Below are 19,393 nucleotides of genomic sequence, written 5' to 3'. Positions count from 1 at the left end.
GGCTTTAACCAAGAGAGCCAACCAAGAGTTCCTATATATAAGAATCAGACCAAGTTTGAGGAGCCGTAAAAACACCTGGGAAATGAAGAGGATTTGAAAAAAAAATTCAGTGTGAACTGAATAATCCCGGTGCTTAAGTACAGGATTTGCGCGCAAATAACCAATGACATCAGTACTTACGTGAAGAGCTCTCATCTCATCCTTTAGGATCCTTAGCTCTTTCTCAGTGCACTCTGCTACTACAGCCTGTTTGGCCTAATATTTTTTTAAAGCACGTATAATTAGTTGCGCAAGATAGTCAAAAAAGGGTATAGGAGCAAGAAAAAACAGTGGTCAAGAAAGCTTAGAGAGTCTCACCTTCTCATCTTCATATTGCTTCAGGCGATCCTCATGCTGCGGAAATTAATAATAATAATTCGTATTGCGCACTCATCTTAACTTCAAGGCGGTTTATAAGAGTGGCATTAAAATGTCTATAAATGTAAATGAAAATAACCCGAAACACTTTTGCACTTTAAAAGAATAAAAAGCCAACAAAAAAAGCCAACAAAATCTATTTGTTGTCTACTCGTCTATTCGTTGGGCAAATCAACAATCGTTGTCTACTGCGGCTGGCAAAAGATGAAGCAACAAAATCTTACGATTGTTTCCACAATGATAAGACTATTGTAAAAAGGAAGCTTTCCGTCAAGGTGTTTTGTCTCTTAAATATTCATGGCGTTTACCTTCTTTTTCATATCTAGTTCGTTCTGTACATGTTGTTTGAGTACAGCACCATTTCTTGATATCACCTCTTCCTAAATAAGAGCAAACAACAAAAGGCCCCTTAAAGGGCATGCAACGAAAAGAACACAGTGCCATTAGGAATAAAATAAACACCTTAGTTGCGAAATATCGTTTTCGAAAATCGTCGTCTTAGTTTGCCAAAGAAAAGAATTGGTGGGAGAGTTTCCTGATATCGGCTGCAGGCCTAATACAGTTACTGCCAACTGAATTACAGTTAAAAGCGCCTGATTTGAACTTTGGTTCTTTGTCACAGTGGTAAGTCACCGCCTGCAATGAAAATCACATTTGGACTGTTGAAAATAACATGATCTGATTTCGGGCCAATCGCGTGGCGGGATTGTTAGTTCTCGAAGAATTACATACGATGGCTACTATAACCGAATAATACCAACTTTGTGTTTAACTTACACCGATGTAGCACCTCGTTTCCTTTAAGGTAGCTCAAGCAAATTTCAACACTTTCAACCGGAGAAGCAGTACTACCTAGAAGGAATGATTCCACAACACTGTATAACGGAACAGCTATGTTATGGTACCATATGAAATAACTATTATTCATTAGTAAAATGCGCTCAATATTGTGAGGTAGTGTGGTACCGTAGCAAAAGAGTTGAGCAATCTAAATACACCCGGTATTTTGTCTTTGAATGCTTGTATCTCGAAAACGCAGCCAGTAACCATTATTTTCTATTGAAAAGTGGTTAACAGTGTAAGATGAAACTCTGAGAAAATAAAAAAAATCTCCGAAGAAAATTAAAATAATAATAATAAAACAAGGAGGTACAAACAATAAACAAAAATATTCAAATAAATTGCGCGTGGCACCTCCACATACAAGTCAGTGATAAATCATATTTATTATTACTTCCTACTTTAGCCAATAAATATACAAGTCTCTGTATAAGTTTCATATAATTGGTCCTATTCTTTCCTCATCCTGTGTTACTCATGCTTAGGGTTTGTAAAAAAATAATTCAAAATTTGATATTTTTGAATCTTTTCATTTCTTCTCTTTCGTTTATCTTCTAATGTTAAACCCGGTCTCCTGACCTTGCAATGAGTTTTCATCTTGTGCTCCCAATCCCATGATATTTTCTTCCCATATTTCTCTATGACGTGTCCCTTTCGCCACCTTTCGTCATACCACCTTGTCTTTTCCGGTAATAATCCTTCTTTCTTTCCCCATTCCACTGCCATAATCTTTAGTGCATTGTCATGTCTTCTAACGTACTCAATTGCGGCTAACTTCTTGCATCCTAACAAGAGATGTTGCAAGGTTTCCTTCTGTTCAACGCACAATCTGCAATCTATCATTTGCTCCTGCATATTGAAAATTGCTGCTGTCTTTTTTGGATCAGCGTTGCATTCCAGCCGTCCATTAATCTTCCTATGTATATCCTTATACTATCTCACTTTGCATTATCATTTCATCAAATCTGTTTCTTCTTAGCTCCTTTGTTCCTTCTTTAACTATGTTCTTCAGCTTTCTCTATATTTCTTTCCAGTTTTCATATCTCTCCTCTTCTAATTTAATATATCCTTTTTCGAACTTAACCTCTTTTCTACATGTACAAGGAAAGGTTACGTTTATACAAACGTTGGCCGTGTAGCACTTATATTTTAAACAGAATTAACTGAAGAGAGTGTAGTGTAACGTGAAGTGAACTCTCTTCAGTTAATTCTGTTTAAAATATAAGTGCTACACGGCCAACGTTTGTATAAACGTAACCTTTCCTTGTACTTGTGCATGTTGTTAACGTAGTGTTTGAACTATGTAAGGAATTCATAGTTAAGGAATTTGCGGTAGCCTCGTACACGCCCAACAGGAAACTGAAATAGTAGATAAACCTCAACTTTAATTAAGCAGTTCAGTTTTTACCAGATATCTGAATTGGACATGTTTCATGTGATTTACTGCTTACCTGTTACACTGTTTTATGGTTATCCCGATCAAGGAAAATTAAGAAAACTCGCCATAGAAGTAAGTTTATGATCGCTGTTGTAATGTTATCAATCATTTCAGTTTTGTTAGTTTGATATGGATTTCATAAGTTTTGGATATTGACGAACAGTGGCCGCATGGTATAATGATTGTTAAAAGTTTTTATCGGTTATTCCCGCTTCGCTCGTTTCATTTCTTTATTACCAATTGATTTAGTTAATTAGAATACATTGTACATTTTAATTTCAGATCGAATAAAAAACATTATCAGTTATACGATTGCGAGTGTTCTTCGGTAGTGGATCGTCTTAGTTCTCTTGCGCATCATCATTCGATTTCTTGTTAACCAAGGTTCGTAACGAGTTCAAGACGATAAACAATGTCTGAAGCACGAGAAAACGCTATCAAGCAGGCCAAGATAAAACGGAGAAACTGTAAGGGAGCGCTAACCCGTCAAGGAAAAGTTGTTTGTCATAAATTATCTGCAAATCGGCCAGCGGAAGAAATCAGAAAGGAACTGAAAAAATATGAACTGGCATTCGAAGATCTAGTATCAAAACACGAGGAATTCTTACTGCTTCTCGAAGACGACGAGCAATTCGAGCACGAAGAATCATGGATGGAAGAATGTCAGGAAACATACCTAAAGCTTTCAACCGACACAGAAGATTTTTTAAAGGAACAATTAGTCTTAAGTCAAAGCTCACACGAAAAGAGCATCGCAGGAACTTCTGTCACTGCCAGCGCAACGGAAAAAACAACGGAAAATGTTATCAGCCATGAAGAAATTCACACTGAAAACACAATTAACCAGAAAGGAAAAACTGCAATTTCATCTTCCAGTCATCAGTCTTCTCAAGAACATGCACCCGAGATACAGAATTCTATCGTCGATAATGTGCAAGCTACTGATAACGTAATGACTAATGACATTACAGACACACCGCCTGTCAACGTAAATGGAGACAGCACGCAATCAGCTTTCCGGATGGAAAAACCAAAAATGCCAAAGTTCTCAGGCGACGTCAGGGAATTCGCGATCTTCAAAGCGGATTTCAAACATCTGGTGGAGGCACGATACAGTAAACGTGATTCGATTACCATTCTAAGAGCAAGCTTGAATGGAAAGCCTTTGGAATTAATAAAAGGAATTGGCCAGGACTACGATGCCGCATGGGAGCATCTGGAATCAATCTATGGAGACCCACGATTTGTTGCTGACACTATCACGCAAGATATCGCCCGATTTAAGCCTTTGCGTGACGGGGAAGACGCCCGTTTTTGTGACTTAGTGCACCTCGTGAGACGAAGTTTCAACACCCTTTCGGAAGTTGGGCGGCAAAATGACATGGACAATAATCACATGTTGGCGATTATTGAACAAAAAATGTGTTCCGACGACCGCAAAGTTTGGTCACGTTTCTTAGAAACCACAAAATGTCACGCCACACTGGAAGCGTTAATGTCCTGGATGACATCCGAAATGAAATCTAGAATGAGAGCCACGGCACCGCTGAGAAGTTCTAAGCACCTAAACGTCAATCAGATATCAGCATTTGAGAAAAAAGGGACAGCAAACCACAAGTGCTGGTTGTGTAAGGTGTCAACCCACTGGACGGACCAGTGCCAGAAATTTATGTCAATGTCCCCCAGCGACCGTCTCAAGGCCGTCAAGGAGAACCATAGTTGCTTCAGTTGTCTGAAAAGAGCTGGTCGTGATCATAATGTTTCCAACTGTTCCCGCAGACGCCAATGTAGTGAGTCATTTAACGGAAGTCAGTGCAAATACTTTCACCACCCATTGTTACACGGTGCCAATGTAACGAATTCCGCTACAGCCTTAACAGTTTCATCCGTTGCGGGCAGCAAACAGGCAATTCTTCCAGTCATTCTTGTGGAAATTCTGGGATCTGAAAATGTCAAAAGGCAAGGAAACCTGCTCCTGGACTCTGGTGCTCAGGTCAGCTTAATCAAGTTGTCAGTAGCAGACGAACTCGGTCTTAAGGGAAAGGAAGTCACCATCACCATAGCTAAAGTTGGAGGGGAGGAAGAAGAATTGATAACGAAGCTATTCCGTGTTCGCATCCGATCACTGGTGAGCCGAAATGTTATCCATACTGTTACAGCCGTGGGCATCCCGTGTATAAGCAGTGACATTACCGAAATAAAGCTCAGTCACGTTGCTGGAATTTTTGGCCTCGGAAAAGAGGAAATCCTTCGAAAAAATGGCCCGGTTGACCTACTCGTTGGCATTGACCACCCAAAACTGCATACAGGTGAGACCAGGGAAGCTGCTAACCTTATAGCAAGACAGTCCCCCCTTGGCTGGGTAATATTTGGAGCCACATCCGGAAAACATGAACAAGTGAACCGCGTCTTTAGCGTAAACGTCCCCACGCCTATAGACATGACTGACTTTTGGACAACAGAAACAATGGGAGTCGCTGCCAAGCCTTGTGAATGTGAAGCTGACAAGTTAAGTCCCGTAGAACGCAGAGAATTGAAAATTATTGAAGACTCCTGTCAAAGGATTGGACACCAGTGGCTAATACCCTACCCATGGAAACGAGACCCGAAGGAACTGCCAAACAATGAAACACAAGCTAAGAAGAAACTGGAAGCAATTGAGAGCCGCCTGTCAAAAACACCGGAGCATGCAGCCGCCTATGACAGACAAATGATGGAAATGACAGAGATGCAGTTTGCACGCAAGCTCACAAAGCAGGAATTGGAGACATACAAGGGACCAATCCATTACATTGCCCACCACGAGATAGTGAGACCCGAAAAGACAACGCCCATCCGCATAGTCTTCAACTCATCTGCTTCATTTCAAGGTCACCGACTAAATGATTACTGGATAAAAGGGCCTGACCTGCTAAACAGCCTTTTTGGAGTCACCTTACGATTCAGAGAAAATGAAGTAGCTATAACCGGAGATATTTCAAAGATGTATCACAGGGTTCTTATCCCCGAGCAGGATCAGCAAGTACACCGATATCTTTGGAGAAACATGGAAACTAATCGAGAGCCTGATGTTTATGTAAAGACGGTGCTGACGTTTGGAGATAAGCCTGCACCTGCTATGGCACAGATCGCTCTGAGAAAAACCGCAGATCAAGCAAAGGATTCGTATCCCGAAGCTGCCCAGGTATTAAAGAACAACACCTACATGGACGACATTTGTGATTCAGTCCATTCCGTTCAAAAAGCCAAGCGACTGATAACTGAGCTGGATGAAGTATTGCTGAAAGGTGGATTTCAAGTCAAGGGATGGCTATCAAACCAGTCTTTAGAGAATGAAATTATCAGACAAGAGAATCCTGAAATGAAATTGCTGCAAGGCCAAACACAAGAAAAGATACTAGGAACTGTTTGGAATCACGCCAAAGACATGCTCCTGTTCAACGTTAACCCGCCTAACGACATTACTCTGACCAAGAGAACAGTACTCAGCCAGATTGCTCGAATATTTGATCCAGTTGGATTCGCAGCAGCCTTTCTAGTTCGCGCTAAAGTCGGAATGCAGCGTCTGTGGCAACAAGGCTTAGAATGGGATCAAGAGCTGCCTTCAGCATCACGGGAAGAATGGATTCGTTTCTTCCAAGAAATGGGAGACTTGAATCACGTGACCTTTGAAAGATCCCTCTCCCCAGCGGACGCGATTGCACTTCCAATACTCTGTATCTTTTCTGACGCATCCAACGAAGCCTTTGGAACTTGTGCCTACATCAGATGGCGAACCGAGAGCAATGAGTATGACACACGATTCATAGCCGCCAAATCAAGAGTAGCCCCACTGAAACCGTTGACCATACCCCGCCTAGAACTACAAGCAGCAGTACTAGCAACCCGGCTATATCAGTCCATAGCAGAAGAGTCAAGACTGCAATTTGAGAAAGTCGTATTCTTCTCAGACAGCAACATCGTATTGTCATGGATTCGCAGTCAAGCGAGAGGGTTCAAACCGTTTGTGTCCGCCCGAGTCGCAGAAATTCAAAGCAATTCTGATCCGTCTCAGTGGAGACATGTCCCTGGAGAGTTAAATGTCGCTGATGACGTCTCTCGTGGCATACCGGCACAACGACTGATTGGCAGATGGAAGCAGGGACCAGAATTCTTACGACTGCCCGAGGAGGAGTGGCCTCAAGAAAACTCAACAGCTGACCTGAACGAAGTAGACAAGGAACGCCGTAAAACTCAAGCCATTCTGCTCACCGGTTCCCTTGAAGTTATCGACTGTAAGAAGTTCTCAAACTGGAGAAAACTTGTCAGGACAAGCGCCTATGTATTTAGATTCATCAGGAATCTACGTACCCGATGTCAAGCAAAGAAATTACCCGAAACCCCCGGACAGCAGATGCAATTGAGCCGTGAACCATTGGCGCCGCAAGAACTGGAGAAAGCCGAGAGGTACTGGGTCAAAGAAAGCCAGAAAACCCTCCAAGACCGCCTGAAGAGGGGAGAGCTCCAACAGCTGAGCCCGTTTACAGACGAAAACGGAATAATCAGAGTTGGAGGTCGAGTAGATGAAGCCTTAGTTTCTTATGAAACCAAACACCCTGCTATGCTTCCCCGGGACCACTGGATATCTTTTCTGATAACTCGACACTTCCATCAAATTGGACACGCTGGTGTAGCAACCACAGTAGCGAAGATAAGGACAAAGTTTTGGATCATAAGAGCTCATGATTTGGCCAAGTCCGTAAAGTTCCGATGCGTGTGCTGCAGAGAAATTGAAGCAAGAACTGAAACACAACTTATGGCTGACCTGCCCAGAACTCGCCTGGAACCGTTCACGCCCCCATTTCATCATACAGCATGTGATTACTTTGGACCATTCAAAGTGACGATAAGCCGGAAAACAGCCACCAAGCATTATGGAGTAATCTTTACCTGCATGAACACGAGAGCTGTACATCTGGAGCTGGCAGTAGATTATTCTACCGTTGAATTTATGCAGACGCTGAGACGATTCTTCACCATCAGAGGACAGCCTGCGCTGATGATGAGTGATAACGGTTCTCAACTTGTGGGCGCAGAACGTGAACTCAGACAGATGATCCAGGGGTGGAATCACAAAGAGCTAAAAGAATTTAGCGCCGAGAAAGGAATGAGATGGCAGTTTACTACGCCCGGAGCACCACATCAAAATGGCTGCGCAGAAGCATTAGTTAAAGGCGCCAAGAAAGCCCTAAAGAAAGCAATTGGTGAACAAATCCTGACGCCATTTGAACTATACACCTGTTTATTGGAAGTCGCTAACCTGATGAATCAACGCCCCATTGGTAGAGTTCCTAACGACCCGGATGACGGCTCGTATCTGTGTCCAAACGACATGCTCCTTGGACGAGCTACCTCAATGGTACCACAAGGACCGTTCAGAGAGACCAGGAACCCACAGCATAGAGTCGAATTCGTACAGAAGATAGTAGACACCTTCTGGAGACGTTGGACCCGAGACGTGTTCCCGTCGTTGGTCCCTAGAAAGAAGTGGAACGCTGAAAAGCGCACTGTGAGAGTGGATGACATAGTCATCATGGAAGATTCCAACTCTGTTCGTGGAAACTGGACCATCGGAAGAATCATTAATGTTTACCCAGGAAGGGATGGCAGAGTTCGAAATGTAAAGATCAAGACGGCAACCTCGGAGTATAAAAGACCTATCACAAAGATTGTGATCATATACCCCGCCGAAGGATACGAGGACTGATGTAGTTTAGGATGAGGACACTGCCCTCATCGGGGCGGAGAATGTTAACGTAGTGTTTGAACTATGTAAGGAATTCATAGTTAAGGAATTTGCGGTAGCCTCGTACACGCCCAACAGGAAACTGAAATAGTAGATAAACCTCAACTTTAATTAAGCAGTTCAGTTTTTACCAGATATCTGAATTGGACATGTTTCATGTGATTTACTACTTACCTGTTACACTGTTTTATGGTTATCCCGATCAAGGAAAATTAAGAAAACTCGCCATAGAAGTAAGTTTATGATCGCTGTTGTAATGTTATCAATCATTTCAGTTTTGTTAGTTTGATATGGATTTCATAAGTTTTGGATATTGACGAACAGTGGCCGCATGGTATAATGATTGTTAAAAGTTTTTATCGGTTATTCCCGCTTCGCTCGTTTCATTTCTTTATTACCAATTGATTTAGTTAATTAGAATACATTGTACATTTTAATTTCAGATCGAATAAAAAACATTATCAGTTATACGATTGCGAGTGTTCTTCGGTAGTGGATCGTCTTAGTTCTCTTGCGCATCACATGTTAATTGCCGTGACTTTAACATCTTCAGTTCCCACGGCCTGCCCCCGTCTGACCTTGTAGCTCAGTCGGTAGAGCGGCGGAGATCTGGCCCGAAGGTCGTGGGTTCAATTCCCACCTTGGTCAGAGTTTTTCTCTGTCCTTGTGTGGGCCCAGTTCCATCAGTAGGGCTAAGGCTCACATGGTTCATATGGGATAGAAATATAGCACTTCACGTTACACTACACTCTCTTCAGTTAATTCTTTTTTCTACATGCTCTGATAATCTCTTCCGCTTTTGTCTTTAACGGCCGTTGTTCCTTATCATATTCATCCTCCCAAGCTTTACTTAACCATTCATTATTTCCTATTGCCAAATAGCATGCTACTCTTGCTCTTGTCTCTTTGTACACATCTTTAAAGCTCTCATTTAACCCTCTTCCACCTTCTTTCCTTTCTGTACATAATATCTCATCACTTGCTTGTTTCCCATGTTAGTTAGCTTGTCTTAATTCGTCTTTCACCATTTTGTGCAGACTTCCTATATCTCCTTTCCCAAGATGGCAAACATTCATTATATATGTTACAGGTAAAGTTGAAATTCCGCTTGAAAAGATTTCAACCTAGGTGAATTTAATTTTAAACTAGGTTGAAATTGAAAGTAGGAAACATCAACAAAAAGTTCATCAATTGTTAGCAAGTACGCGTATTTTGGTAAGTAAATAGGTGCTGGAGTTAAGGGGGTGTGGTTAGAGTACGTTTTTTTATGAGTTAGTCTGTAAAAACGCCTTTGGTTGTTATTAAGTCTCAGCACTGATTTTAAATGGTTAGCATTAAGGTTGGGCTTAGGCATACTGTGCATGGTAACCAATTCTGCTTTTTTTTTTATCTCAGAGCAGCAGAAAAACAAAACCTTGTTTAATAAGAATTACCTTTAAGTAACTTTGTTTTATTTTTCTGATTTTTGCAAGGAAAAAGACATTCGAAAATTTTGATAAGGTAGATTATTGAATGATGTACAATGAGTTACTTGTACAAATTTAGTTCAGTATAAACCCCTTTGCAGTTATAAGAACTTGAACGATCAAATTCAAAGTTTTTTTTCCTGGTAGTTCACAAAGTTTGTAACCTTTATTAAACAGTCATTACTTGTATGTAGTTGAACAATGAGTGAAGTCTTTTCCTTGTTTTTACACCTCTTGTACGTGTGTCACTGGTCAAGTGCTTTTTTGCATGCGGCAGTGAAATTGTTTTAGTTCTGTCTAATGACACATTCATGTGTTCAGTAATTTTTAGTCTGTTTGGTGCAATCCAAGTGTCAATAATTCCAAATTTGGTTACAACCTTCATAAATCCATGTTCTTTTTCAATTACTTTCCTAAGAAGTGTGTTTGGGTGTATGGGGACTTTTGTCCACTTTATTAATTTTTATTTTGACAAAGTTGTTGACTTAGTATTGGGATTTCTTGTCGTCATTTTGTTGTTGTATTGTCTTTGTGTGTTTCTTGCATTTTCCTGTTGAGTTGTCTTTATTTCCTTGTTGACTTGATAAGTGAATAACAAGCACGTTTATGTGCAGGTTCTGAATCCACATCTTCTTCTTCTCCTTCTTCTTCGTCTTCCGTGGTAGAATGTTGATCATGTTTCATATCTGGATTACTTTTGGTTTCTTTCCATGGTGGTATGCCAAATACCAATTCATACGGTGTTTGTTTTGCTGCTTCATGTTCCATAAAGTTCTTTTTGTAAGCAGCTTCCCTTAGTACCTGACGGTAATGATTTGGATTTGATATTTTTTAATATTTCTGACGATGTTTTGCTTTATTGTTTGATTGTTTCTTTCCACCAAACTTTGAGTTGATGGTTTTCTGGGAGCTGAGTGATGACGTTGTTCTTGCAGAATTGGGACATCAGAGAATTCTTAAATTCTTGTGCATTGTCAGTGTGTATTTTCTGAGCGCATCCAAATTGCCAGCAAAATTGAGATAGCCATTCCAATACATCTTCAGCTTGCCTATTTTTCAATGCACAACGCCAATTGTGTTTGCGATGACATGAACATGTACATGGTAAGTTTCTAAGGTCCATTAGGATCGTTTGCAAATGTTTTAGGAATCCTCTTGCTTGAATAGAGACTAGGACAGGCTGTTTTTGCCTGCTGGTGATCGACTTTTGTTCTTCCTGTATTGAGCAGAGTGACACAAAGAGTTGTTTGCTTCTTGGGATACTGACTCGTAGTTTCGCTTGATATACTTGTCCGGGCTTGTCTCTTCCTTTGTCCGCAATATTCGAATGGGTTTGGCAAAGAACTTGGTGTAGTTGATATTTTTGAACAATTTCTTTTCCGTTCTTGAATGATATTTTGCCACCCTCCAGTTTCCATCCTTTTCTTTTGATAATTGGTACGTCTTGACTTGTCAGATTTTTCTGTCCTTGGTGTCTTCATTGCGTGTTTCTAACCACTTCACTGCATCTTTGTAAAAGTTGTCGTCAATAAAAAGGGTTAGTTTGCTTGTTTTTGTCTTTTTTGAAGCTTTAACTTCACCCAATGGTTGTAGAATATCTCTGAATCAACACAACTTTTACGAACCGTACAGGGCCACGCATTACGCACGAGTAAACTTTTGCATATGGAGAAAAGTATTTGCTATTAAAATTAATGACAACCGCTTTTCCAAGTCCTGTGTGGTTTAGCGGTTAGTTACGGCGAAGGACTCACTATGTCAGAGGTGCCTGGTTCAAGTCTTGGTAAGTCCAGTTCAAAGCGATTTCTTTCTCTCATGTACACTTTGGAGTCGAATGGATTAAAAGTACATAAAGTAGTGTTAGGTATGACAAATGGATCAGGGGATGGAAGGTTGAGAGGGATAGGGACAGACAGAAAGGGAGTAAGAAAAGAAAGGAAAAGAGTACACCACACCTCATAAAGAAAATCCCTTTTCAAACAGTTGATAAATAACCTAGGTTAATTAAATTCACCTAGTTTGATTTAAATTTGCCTAGTTTGATTTATTTTCACCTAGTTTGATTTAAATGGACCTGAATTTAATTTGAACCTGTAACACATATCCTGCAACTGGAATTACGCTTGTGTTAATAGCTTGCGTTAGATGTTTGTCGTTTAAATTTCTTTCCACTAGTTCATTTGTTCTCTTTCGTACTTCTTTTTTATTCTTTCAGTTACCTTCTTTACATCAATTTTATCACCGTGCCTTGCTCACATCCTAAAAGCTAATAAGCTTCGTTCTTTTCTGGGTCCAATGCAATCATTCGTTCTTCTTGTAGCTCATTTTTGGACATTTTAGATACTGTTTGTAGCTCATTTTAGTTCAGTTTAGACACCGTTGTAGCTCATTTTAGGTAATTTTAGATCATTTCAGGTTATTCCTTGTTTTAGTAACTACGTTTTGAAGATTACCTCTGCTCATTTCTTTACTCCATAACATGCACCTGTGTCCATGCTTGCTTTCACAATGATCTCATTTGATCTAATTTCTTATGGTTCTCCTGATATACCTTTAGATCGTCAATACATTACATTACATTACAATAAAAAGGTTGTGAGTTCTTTTATATCTCTTTCGCCTGTTCTTCTGTAACCATTTGTTTCATTCAAAAGCATAGCAATTGGTACTTCAGTTAAACAAAATCCTACTGGCGAGTGACTATCCCCTTGTGAAAACCCTTTCTTGATATCTATCCATCTGATGACTATTGTATTCCCACCATCATTAACCCCTAACCTTGTTCTCCATCTTTCCATCATTACTGTCAAAACTCTAACTACTTTATCCGGTTTTCCCATCCATCTTTATACTCTTTCCATCCAGTCATGTCTAACCATGTCTAGGCCTTCTGATAGTCATAAAATGCAACTGCTAGATTTCTCTTCTTCACTCTCACTTCATCCAATATAGAAATATCTATTAGTAACTGATCTACTGTCCCAAGAACTCCAGACCATGTTCCCAGTCGATTTCTGTTCCATATGTCATTCCTGTCCTCGTGTTCTTCATGTAGATACCTACCATTCCTATAAAGATCTTGTAACAGGTATTTAGACGTGTTATTGGGCTATAGTTTCTCTCGTTATCCAGGTCTTCTCTTTTTGGTATTAACACTGTCCTTCCATCTTTTATCCATTTAGGTATTTTCTCCCGGTTTTCAATCCATCTATTCATACTCGCCACCATTGACTTTCTTACTCCAGTAAATTTCTTCCACCAGTAATTTTGTATTCCATCAATCTCCGGTTGACCAATTCTTCCTTTTCCTTACCGTCTTTTTTAATCTTTCTTCCGTGATCTCTCTCTCTCTCTACAATGCCCATGACGTTTTTCTTAATCTTTTGTGCTACTCTCTCTATTTTTTATGTGGTGTTATGCTCTCATCTTCCCACAAACCGGCCCGAAAGCTCACAAACTTTTCCATCTCTGGAACTTTTCCTTTTCTTTCTTGTTTTTCACTAATACGTCTGTAGAAATTTCCTCAGAAGTCTTTGAACATTTTGTTATCTCTTATCTTCCCATCCTTTGCTTTAATTCTTTCTAATTTTACTTTCAAATATCTTAGCTCTTCCAACCATTTTTCTTTTACTTTCGCCAATTGATATGTCAAACTGGATTCAAACCAGCGACAAATGCAGAAAGAAAACATCTTCCGTTTTTCACCTGAGCAGGAAAAGCGTTGACTGTATAAGAACTATATTTCATGTAGTATGGCCGCGTAGCCGCGTCCAGCCACAGAAAGCGCGCGAAAAATGAAGCCTCGTTTATGCTTAGGTTACTTAACCTGGGTTGAGCCTGCAATCCAATCGAAAACCAGTATCTGGTCAGCGGTCAACTAAAAAAAAAATCAGCTGGCCTCGGTAAGCTCTAAGCTCTAGCCCGCGATATGGTCACGTGATACTGGTCATCGGATACCTTGTTTTGACATGTGTTAATTGATCAAAACGTGGATGTCCAATATCAAAGATGTATGCTGTAAACTAGCATGACACTGGTCACATTGGCATACATGGAGGGGTGGACGTACCTACGTACGTTTGTACGTATGTACGGACGGACGTTCGATGACGTCATGGCTATAAACCCAAGTTTACTCGCGTCGATGGGTTACCATATTTTCTTAACAATGGTGCTCCGCGCGCGGCTCCGCTTATATGTTGTTTTCTCTTTTCAGTTCATCTTCCTGTGCCCTTTTTTCAATTTCCTCACTTGTTGTAGTGTTTTTTTACTATTGTTATTATTATTATTATTATTATTATTATTATTATTATTATTATTATTATCATTATGATCATCATATTTTGCTGGAAAAAGTAAAAACTGTTCCTGTATTTGTTTAAACATTTGTGCGCGAAAAAAGTATTAACCGTCGTTGGCGACATTTTAAAATATTTAGTTGTCTTTAATTTTCGTAGTAGACTGGTCTAGTCTACACTTCATACATTTTATCATTATCGTAATAATTTAATACCATTAAGTTTTTGGAGGCGATATGTTTTTTTTTGTCCAAGATAATATGATACAAGCCAGTATTTCCGACAACAAAGTGCTGATTCCACGAAGGAGTCCATAGAGGTTTCCTTGGGCACTTAGTCGGGAGCCTTTGTCCCGTAAAGTTACTGCATAATACCTTTGTACGCTCCATTTCGTGTTTCTCAGTCATCAAGCACTTAATACGATCTTCGTTTTCTTCTTCCAGATTCTGCATGAAATGTCAATAATAAAGCCATATGTCCAAAAAATTTTAAGTAGCTCGTTAGGTCATGGGGATGAGGCGAAGGGAAAAGTTGGTTTTGGGAGATTTATAAGGAGGCTCGAAATAGTTTCTCCTTTTTTCAAACAAATAAAAATAGTTTTTACACACAGTTAGGATAATCATATCCAGACAAAATTTGGCCAAGACCCATCATAGATTTCTCACATCACATTTTCCTCCAAAATAACGTTACCATGGCAACGATATAAGGCATTTCTTTACGCCTTAAAATCAGTCTTTTTTGAAAAACTGGGACGGTGAAATCTTCCCATTCAGCGTTACCAGATGATGTTAGAAATAATCTCTAAAATATTTAAAATTCAACAAAATCTGTAGGTCAGTTTTTCATCCCGCATTCAGTTCGCACTGAATAACATGATGACAGATAACGAGTCTCTCCCGCTTAACTTCGACGGCTCTTATTTACAATACCTTCAGCTCAAAGGTGACAAGTTAACGTGGATTAGTGATCTTGAATCCCTAAAACATTTCGTTGAGAAGGGTTTGAAACAACAAGGCAAATGGTCGTCGCCCGGCGGAAATTCGAAACAATTTAAAAGCTCTGTCAACAACCTCACTATTACTTGGTACAGTAAAAAGCAACTCACTCTCGCCTTCCAGGGGCGAGATGGACCCGTTTTAAAAGACAGCTTGACCAAACTTGTTCGAGATAACGCAGGGAGAACCGATTCAACGGGCTCGAATGTCTCTTCAACGGTGGAACAAGTTAATCCATTGTTGTTTGAAGCCAATGACATTTATGCTAATCAACCAAGGGTAGCCGAAGCGGGACCAGTATTTTCCAGTCAAGAGAGATCTAATACTGAATTAGTTGCTGAAATAGAAGGTATAAAACTAGGACCTCCTTATTCTACAGAAAAAGGTAGAAGCCAACTCTAATCTGCTCTCGATAAATTGCCAAAATCGAGAGGAATTTGCTGTTAGCGCCGAACTTTGTGAATACAAAGGGAGGTGTGAGAAACTGGAATCATCTATATGCAAAAAAGAGAGAGTTATCGAAGAACTTGAGGAGAAATGTTTGTCTCTCGAAAACCGTGCTGTATCATTGGAACAGGAAAATGACTCACTAAGGCTTGCATTAAGGCTTATTTTACAAGAAAAGAACGAAGAAGACTCTCATCACCAGCAAGAGACGAACGAGTGTTTTTATCAAGTGAAAAACTCGGGCACGAATGTTGGGTGTAATAAACGCAACCAACGTAAAATGTCAACTCAGAATAATATCGTGACGTGTAACAGATTTGAGATCCTTAGTGATGCACAAGATGATCCAACAGAGACAGAGGCAGCAACACACAAAATCATCCAGCGACGGCAAAACCATCAACGGGCGTCATATAGGTCGTCTCGCAGTAATCCTAGTGAACCAAGCGAAACTTCTGCTAACGATGATTTACGCGGTGAGGTCGGCAGAGAGAGGAGTGCCAGCAGTAAGTTTACAACCCTATTGATTGGGGACTCCATGGTCAAGGATATTCACGGTAAGAAATTAGCAAAAGCAGTAGGGCACCGAGTGGTGGTAAAGTCATTTTCTGGAGCCACAACCAAAGCCATGAGAGATTACTTAAAGCCTAATTTAGAGCTCCAGCCTGATGAAGTGGTGCTACATGTAGGTACAAACGATCTGAAGGCTAAAAACGGCAAAACATCTAAAGAAGTTGCAGAAGCTATTGTTGATCTCGCTAAACAGATAGAGGGGTCTTCCGAAGCTCAAGTCATAGTCTCAGGACTTGTAACACGAAAGAACAAGCTTAATGATAAAGTCTCAGAGGTGAACAAGCACTTGACGAAGTTTTGCCGTCAGAATGATTGGAGATTTATTGAACACAATAATATAAACGAAAAGGGGTTAAACCGTGGAGGTCTACACCTGAATTTTGCAGGTAACAAGCGTATTTTTAAGAATTTTTATCATGGTCTAGCTCATTGAACTTTTGCTATGCCTTCCATTAATGCCGTGCCGTTGGAAGGCAACAGTCAGGAGTCATCGAGAAGTCCGACTCAAAATCCTATTGATCGTTCTCGAGTATTGCCCTCCAAACGCGGTTTTAAGCTGGCCTCGCTGAATATAAATAAATTGACCACTCATCTTGATGAACTCAAGATCTTTCTCGTAAGTAACGATATAGATGTTCTCGCAATTAATGAGACTAAACTAAATGAATACATCACCGATAATGAGGTCAGTATCTCTGGTTATGATATAGTTAGACGTGATAGAACTACATATGGAGGTGGGGGCGTTTGCTTTTATGTAAAAAAGTCAATTAACTTTTCGGTGCGCAACGATCTTTGCATGGGCAGTCTTGAGAACCTTTGTATTGAAATACGCAAACCTCGTTCTAAATCATTTATTGTTGCTACGTGGTATAGACCACCTAATTCGCTTGTTAGTATATTTTCACATTTGGAAGAGTTGATTGGGAAATTGGATTCCCTTAATACTGAATTCTACCTTTTAGGGGATCTAAATTGCAATATGGCCGCATCCCAGTTTGAGAGCGATACACGCAAATTATTAACTATCACGGATGTTTATGGTCTTCAACAACTCATAACTGAACCAACAAGAATAACCGAAACTTCTGCAACATTGATTGATTTAATTTTTACTAACAGTCCTGACAAGGTGTTATGCTCAGGTGTGCGTCATATTGGCATTAGCGATCACAGCATGGTCTATGTCTATCGAAAATTAGCCATTAATGGACAGAGTAAGGGTCACACTAATATAACCTATAGGAATTTTCGAAGTTTTAACCGTGATAAATTTCGTAGCGATGTTGCATCTCAAGATTGGGATCACATAAACAATTCTTCAAATCCAAATGATATGTGGAATGAATGGAAGGAATCCTTTTTGGCTATTGTTAACAAGCACGCTCCATTGAGAACAACTCGTGTTCGCGCGCGGGGTTCCCCATGGATTACTTCTGAGCTTAAAAAACAGATGCACGATCGAGATATTTTGAAACTCAGAGCAATTAGATCAAAAAATCCTAATGATTGGGTTCACTTTAAAAGACAGCGGAACAAAGTCAATAGTGCGACTAGGCTAGCGAAGCAAGTTTATTATCAAAATATGCTAAACGAGCATAAGGGTGATTCCCGCAAAACCTGGCAGATCATCAATGAGCTGTCTTCCCGAAATTTCGTGGAAACGTCTGTGAAACAACTGAATGTAAATGAGCAATCAATAACAGCTCCAGCAGAAATAGCGCACGAATTTAATCGTTTTTTTGCTACTATTGGCCCGAAACTTGCTAGTGATATTCCTTCTTCAGATGGCAACAGCTATCTGAATTACCTCACTAGCACGGATAAGGAGTTTCAGTTCCGCCCAACCTCCACAAATGAAGTATTTTCACTGCTGAATGGCTGAATAAACTGAAAAGATCAAAGGCAGTCGGCCTTGACAAAATTTCCTCTCGACTTATTCGCGAATGCGCGGATCTTATTTGCAAACCGCTGTGCTATATTTTCAATAAGTCATTAAATGTAGGTGTGTTCCCAGACGACTGGAAGTGTGCACGGGTCACTCCACTATTCAAACAAGGGGAACGTGATGACCTAAACAATTACCGCCCAATTTCCGTTATCCCGGTTATAGCCAAAGTGTTGGAAAGAATAGTTTATAACCAATTATATGCGTACCTAACAAAGCATAACGTAATATGTAAATGCCAATCTGGTTTCCGCTCTATTAATACTACCGTTACGGCTCTACTTGGGGCTACGGATACTTGGGCTTACAACATTGACCGAGGAAAAATAAACGATGTTGTTTTCCTAGACCTAAAAAAAGCTTTCGATACGGTTAATCACGAGATCCTTTTATCTAAATTAAATAATTACGGCATACATGGCATTTCTTACAACTGGTTTAAGTCCTATTTGGACAACCGCACTCAAAAGTGTTCCATTAATGGATCACTTTCTAAAACTTGCTCACTAAGTTGCGGCGTCCCTCAAGGGACTATTTTGGGTCCATTGTTGTTTTTGCTATATATCAATGATCTGCCAAACTGTCTAACGAATTGTGTGCCATGGATGTACGCAGATGACACCCACCTAACATATGCGGGTGACAATACAGGTGACATAGAATCAAGTCTTAACCATGATCTAGAAAATGTTAAAAAATGGTTGATAGCAAACAAACTTACCCTGAACATGACAAAAACCGAATTTATGCTGATTGGATCAAGGCAGAGGTTGTATGCTCTCACAAATCCTCCAATTCCCGAGATTAATGGTGCTCCTATCACTCAAGTTTCTGTTGCTAAATCCCTGGGCGTGCTTATTGATAATAATCTTAACTGGAGTAGCCATGTCGATAAACTGACAAAGAAAGTAGCCTCTGGAATTGGAGCCCTCAAACGTATAAGGCATCTCGTTCCTCACACGACATTGCGCTCTATTTATCACGCTTTACTTCAACCGCACTTTGACTACTGCAATGTTGTCTGGGGAAACTGTGGTATCACGTTACATGACAAATTACAAAAACTGCAAAATAGAGCAGCCAGAGTTTTGACCTTCTCTAATTTTGATGCAAATGCTAGCGAGCTATTCAAAATTTTAGGCTGGAAAAATCTAGTTAGCCAGCAACAAATTGCGCTGGCCAC

At 40.1% G+C, this 19,393-nt stretch overlaps 3 protein-coding genes across 3 annotated transcripts in view; 2 read left to right on the top strand and 1 right to left on the bottom strand.

Moving 5' to 3' along the window:
* The window catches only part of LOC138031577 (coiled-coil domain-containing protein 73-like), a 29,545-nt gene extending 10,391 nt beyond the window's left edge, over positions 1–19,154 (bottom strand). Inside the window, exons 1-4 of the mRNA XM_068879249.1 lie at positions 18,932–19,154; positions 726–797; positions 358–393; positions 181–255 (exon numbers count right to left, since the gene is read on the bottom strand). Coding sequence (XP_068735350.1) covers positions 181–255; positions 358–393; positions 726–797; positions 18,932–18,940 — 192 coding nt within the window. The 5' untranslated portion in view covers positions 18,941–19,154. The remainder of the gene's footprint in view (positions 1–180; positions 256–357; positions 394–725; positions 798–18,931) is intronic.
* LOC138032572 (uncharacterized) lies at positions 6,429–8,984 on the top strand. Its single transcript, XM_068880277.1, has one exon. The coding sequence runs from the start codon at positions 7,089–7,091 to the stop codon at positions 8,439–8,441; it is 1,353 nt and encodes a 450-aa protein (XP_068736378.1). The 5' UTR covers positions 6,429–7,088; the 3' UTR covers positions 8,442–8,984.
* Positions 16,705–18,147, top strand: LOC138033310 (uncharacterized). The gene is made up of 2 exons (XM_068881068.1): positions 16,705–17,463; positions 17,890–18,147. The coding sequence occupies exons 1-2, from the start codon at positions 16,705–16,707 to the stop codon at positions 18,145–18,147; spliced, it is 1,017 nt and encodes a 338-aa protein (XP_068737169.1).
* Positions 19,155–19,393: the final 239 nt, after the last annotated feature.

The sequence above is a fragment of the Montipora capricornis genome, chromosome 14, assembly GCF_036669925.1.
Source record: "Montipora capricornis isolate CH-2021 chromosome 14, ASM3666992v2, whole genome shotgun sequence".
Lineage (NCBI taxonomy): Eukaryota > Metazoa > Cnidaria > Anthozoa > Scleractinia > Acroporidae > Montipora > Montipora capricornis.
Note: the sequence above shows the minus strand (reverse complement) of the source record. Positions and strands in the feature narration are given on the sequence as shown.

Bases quoted from the DNA above. Each gene is read 5' to 3' on its own strand.
- LOC138033310 (XM_068881068.1), top strand. From the start codon at position 16,705: ATGCCTTCCATTAATGCCGTGCCGTTGGAAGGCAACAGTCAGGAGTCA. The intron at 17,464-17,889 runs GCCATTAATGGA...AAAACCTGGCAG, and splicing joins TCTATGTCTATCGAAAATTA to ATCATCAATGAGCTGTCTTC.
- LOC138032572 (XM_068880277.1), top strand. From the start codon at position 7,089: ATGCAATTGAGCCGTGAACCATTGGCGCCGCAAGAACTGGAGAAAGCC.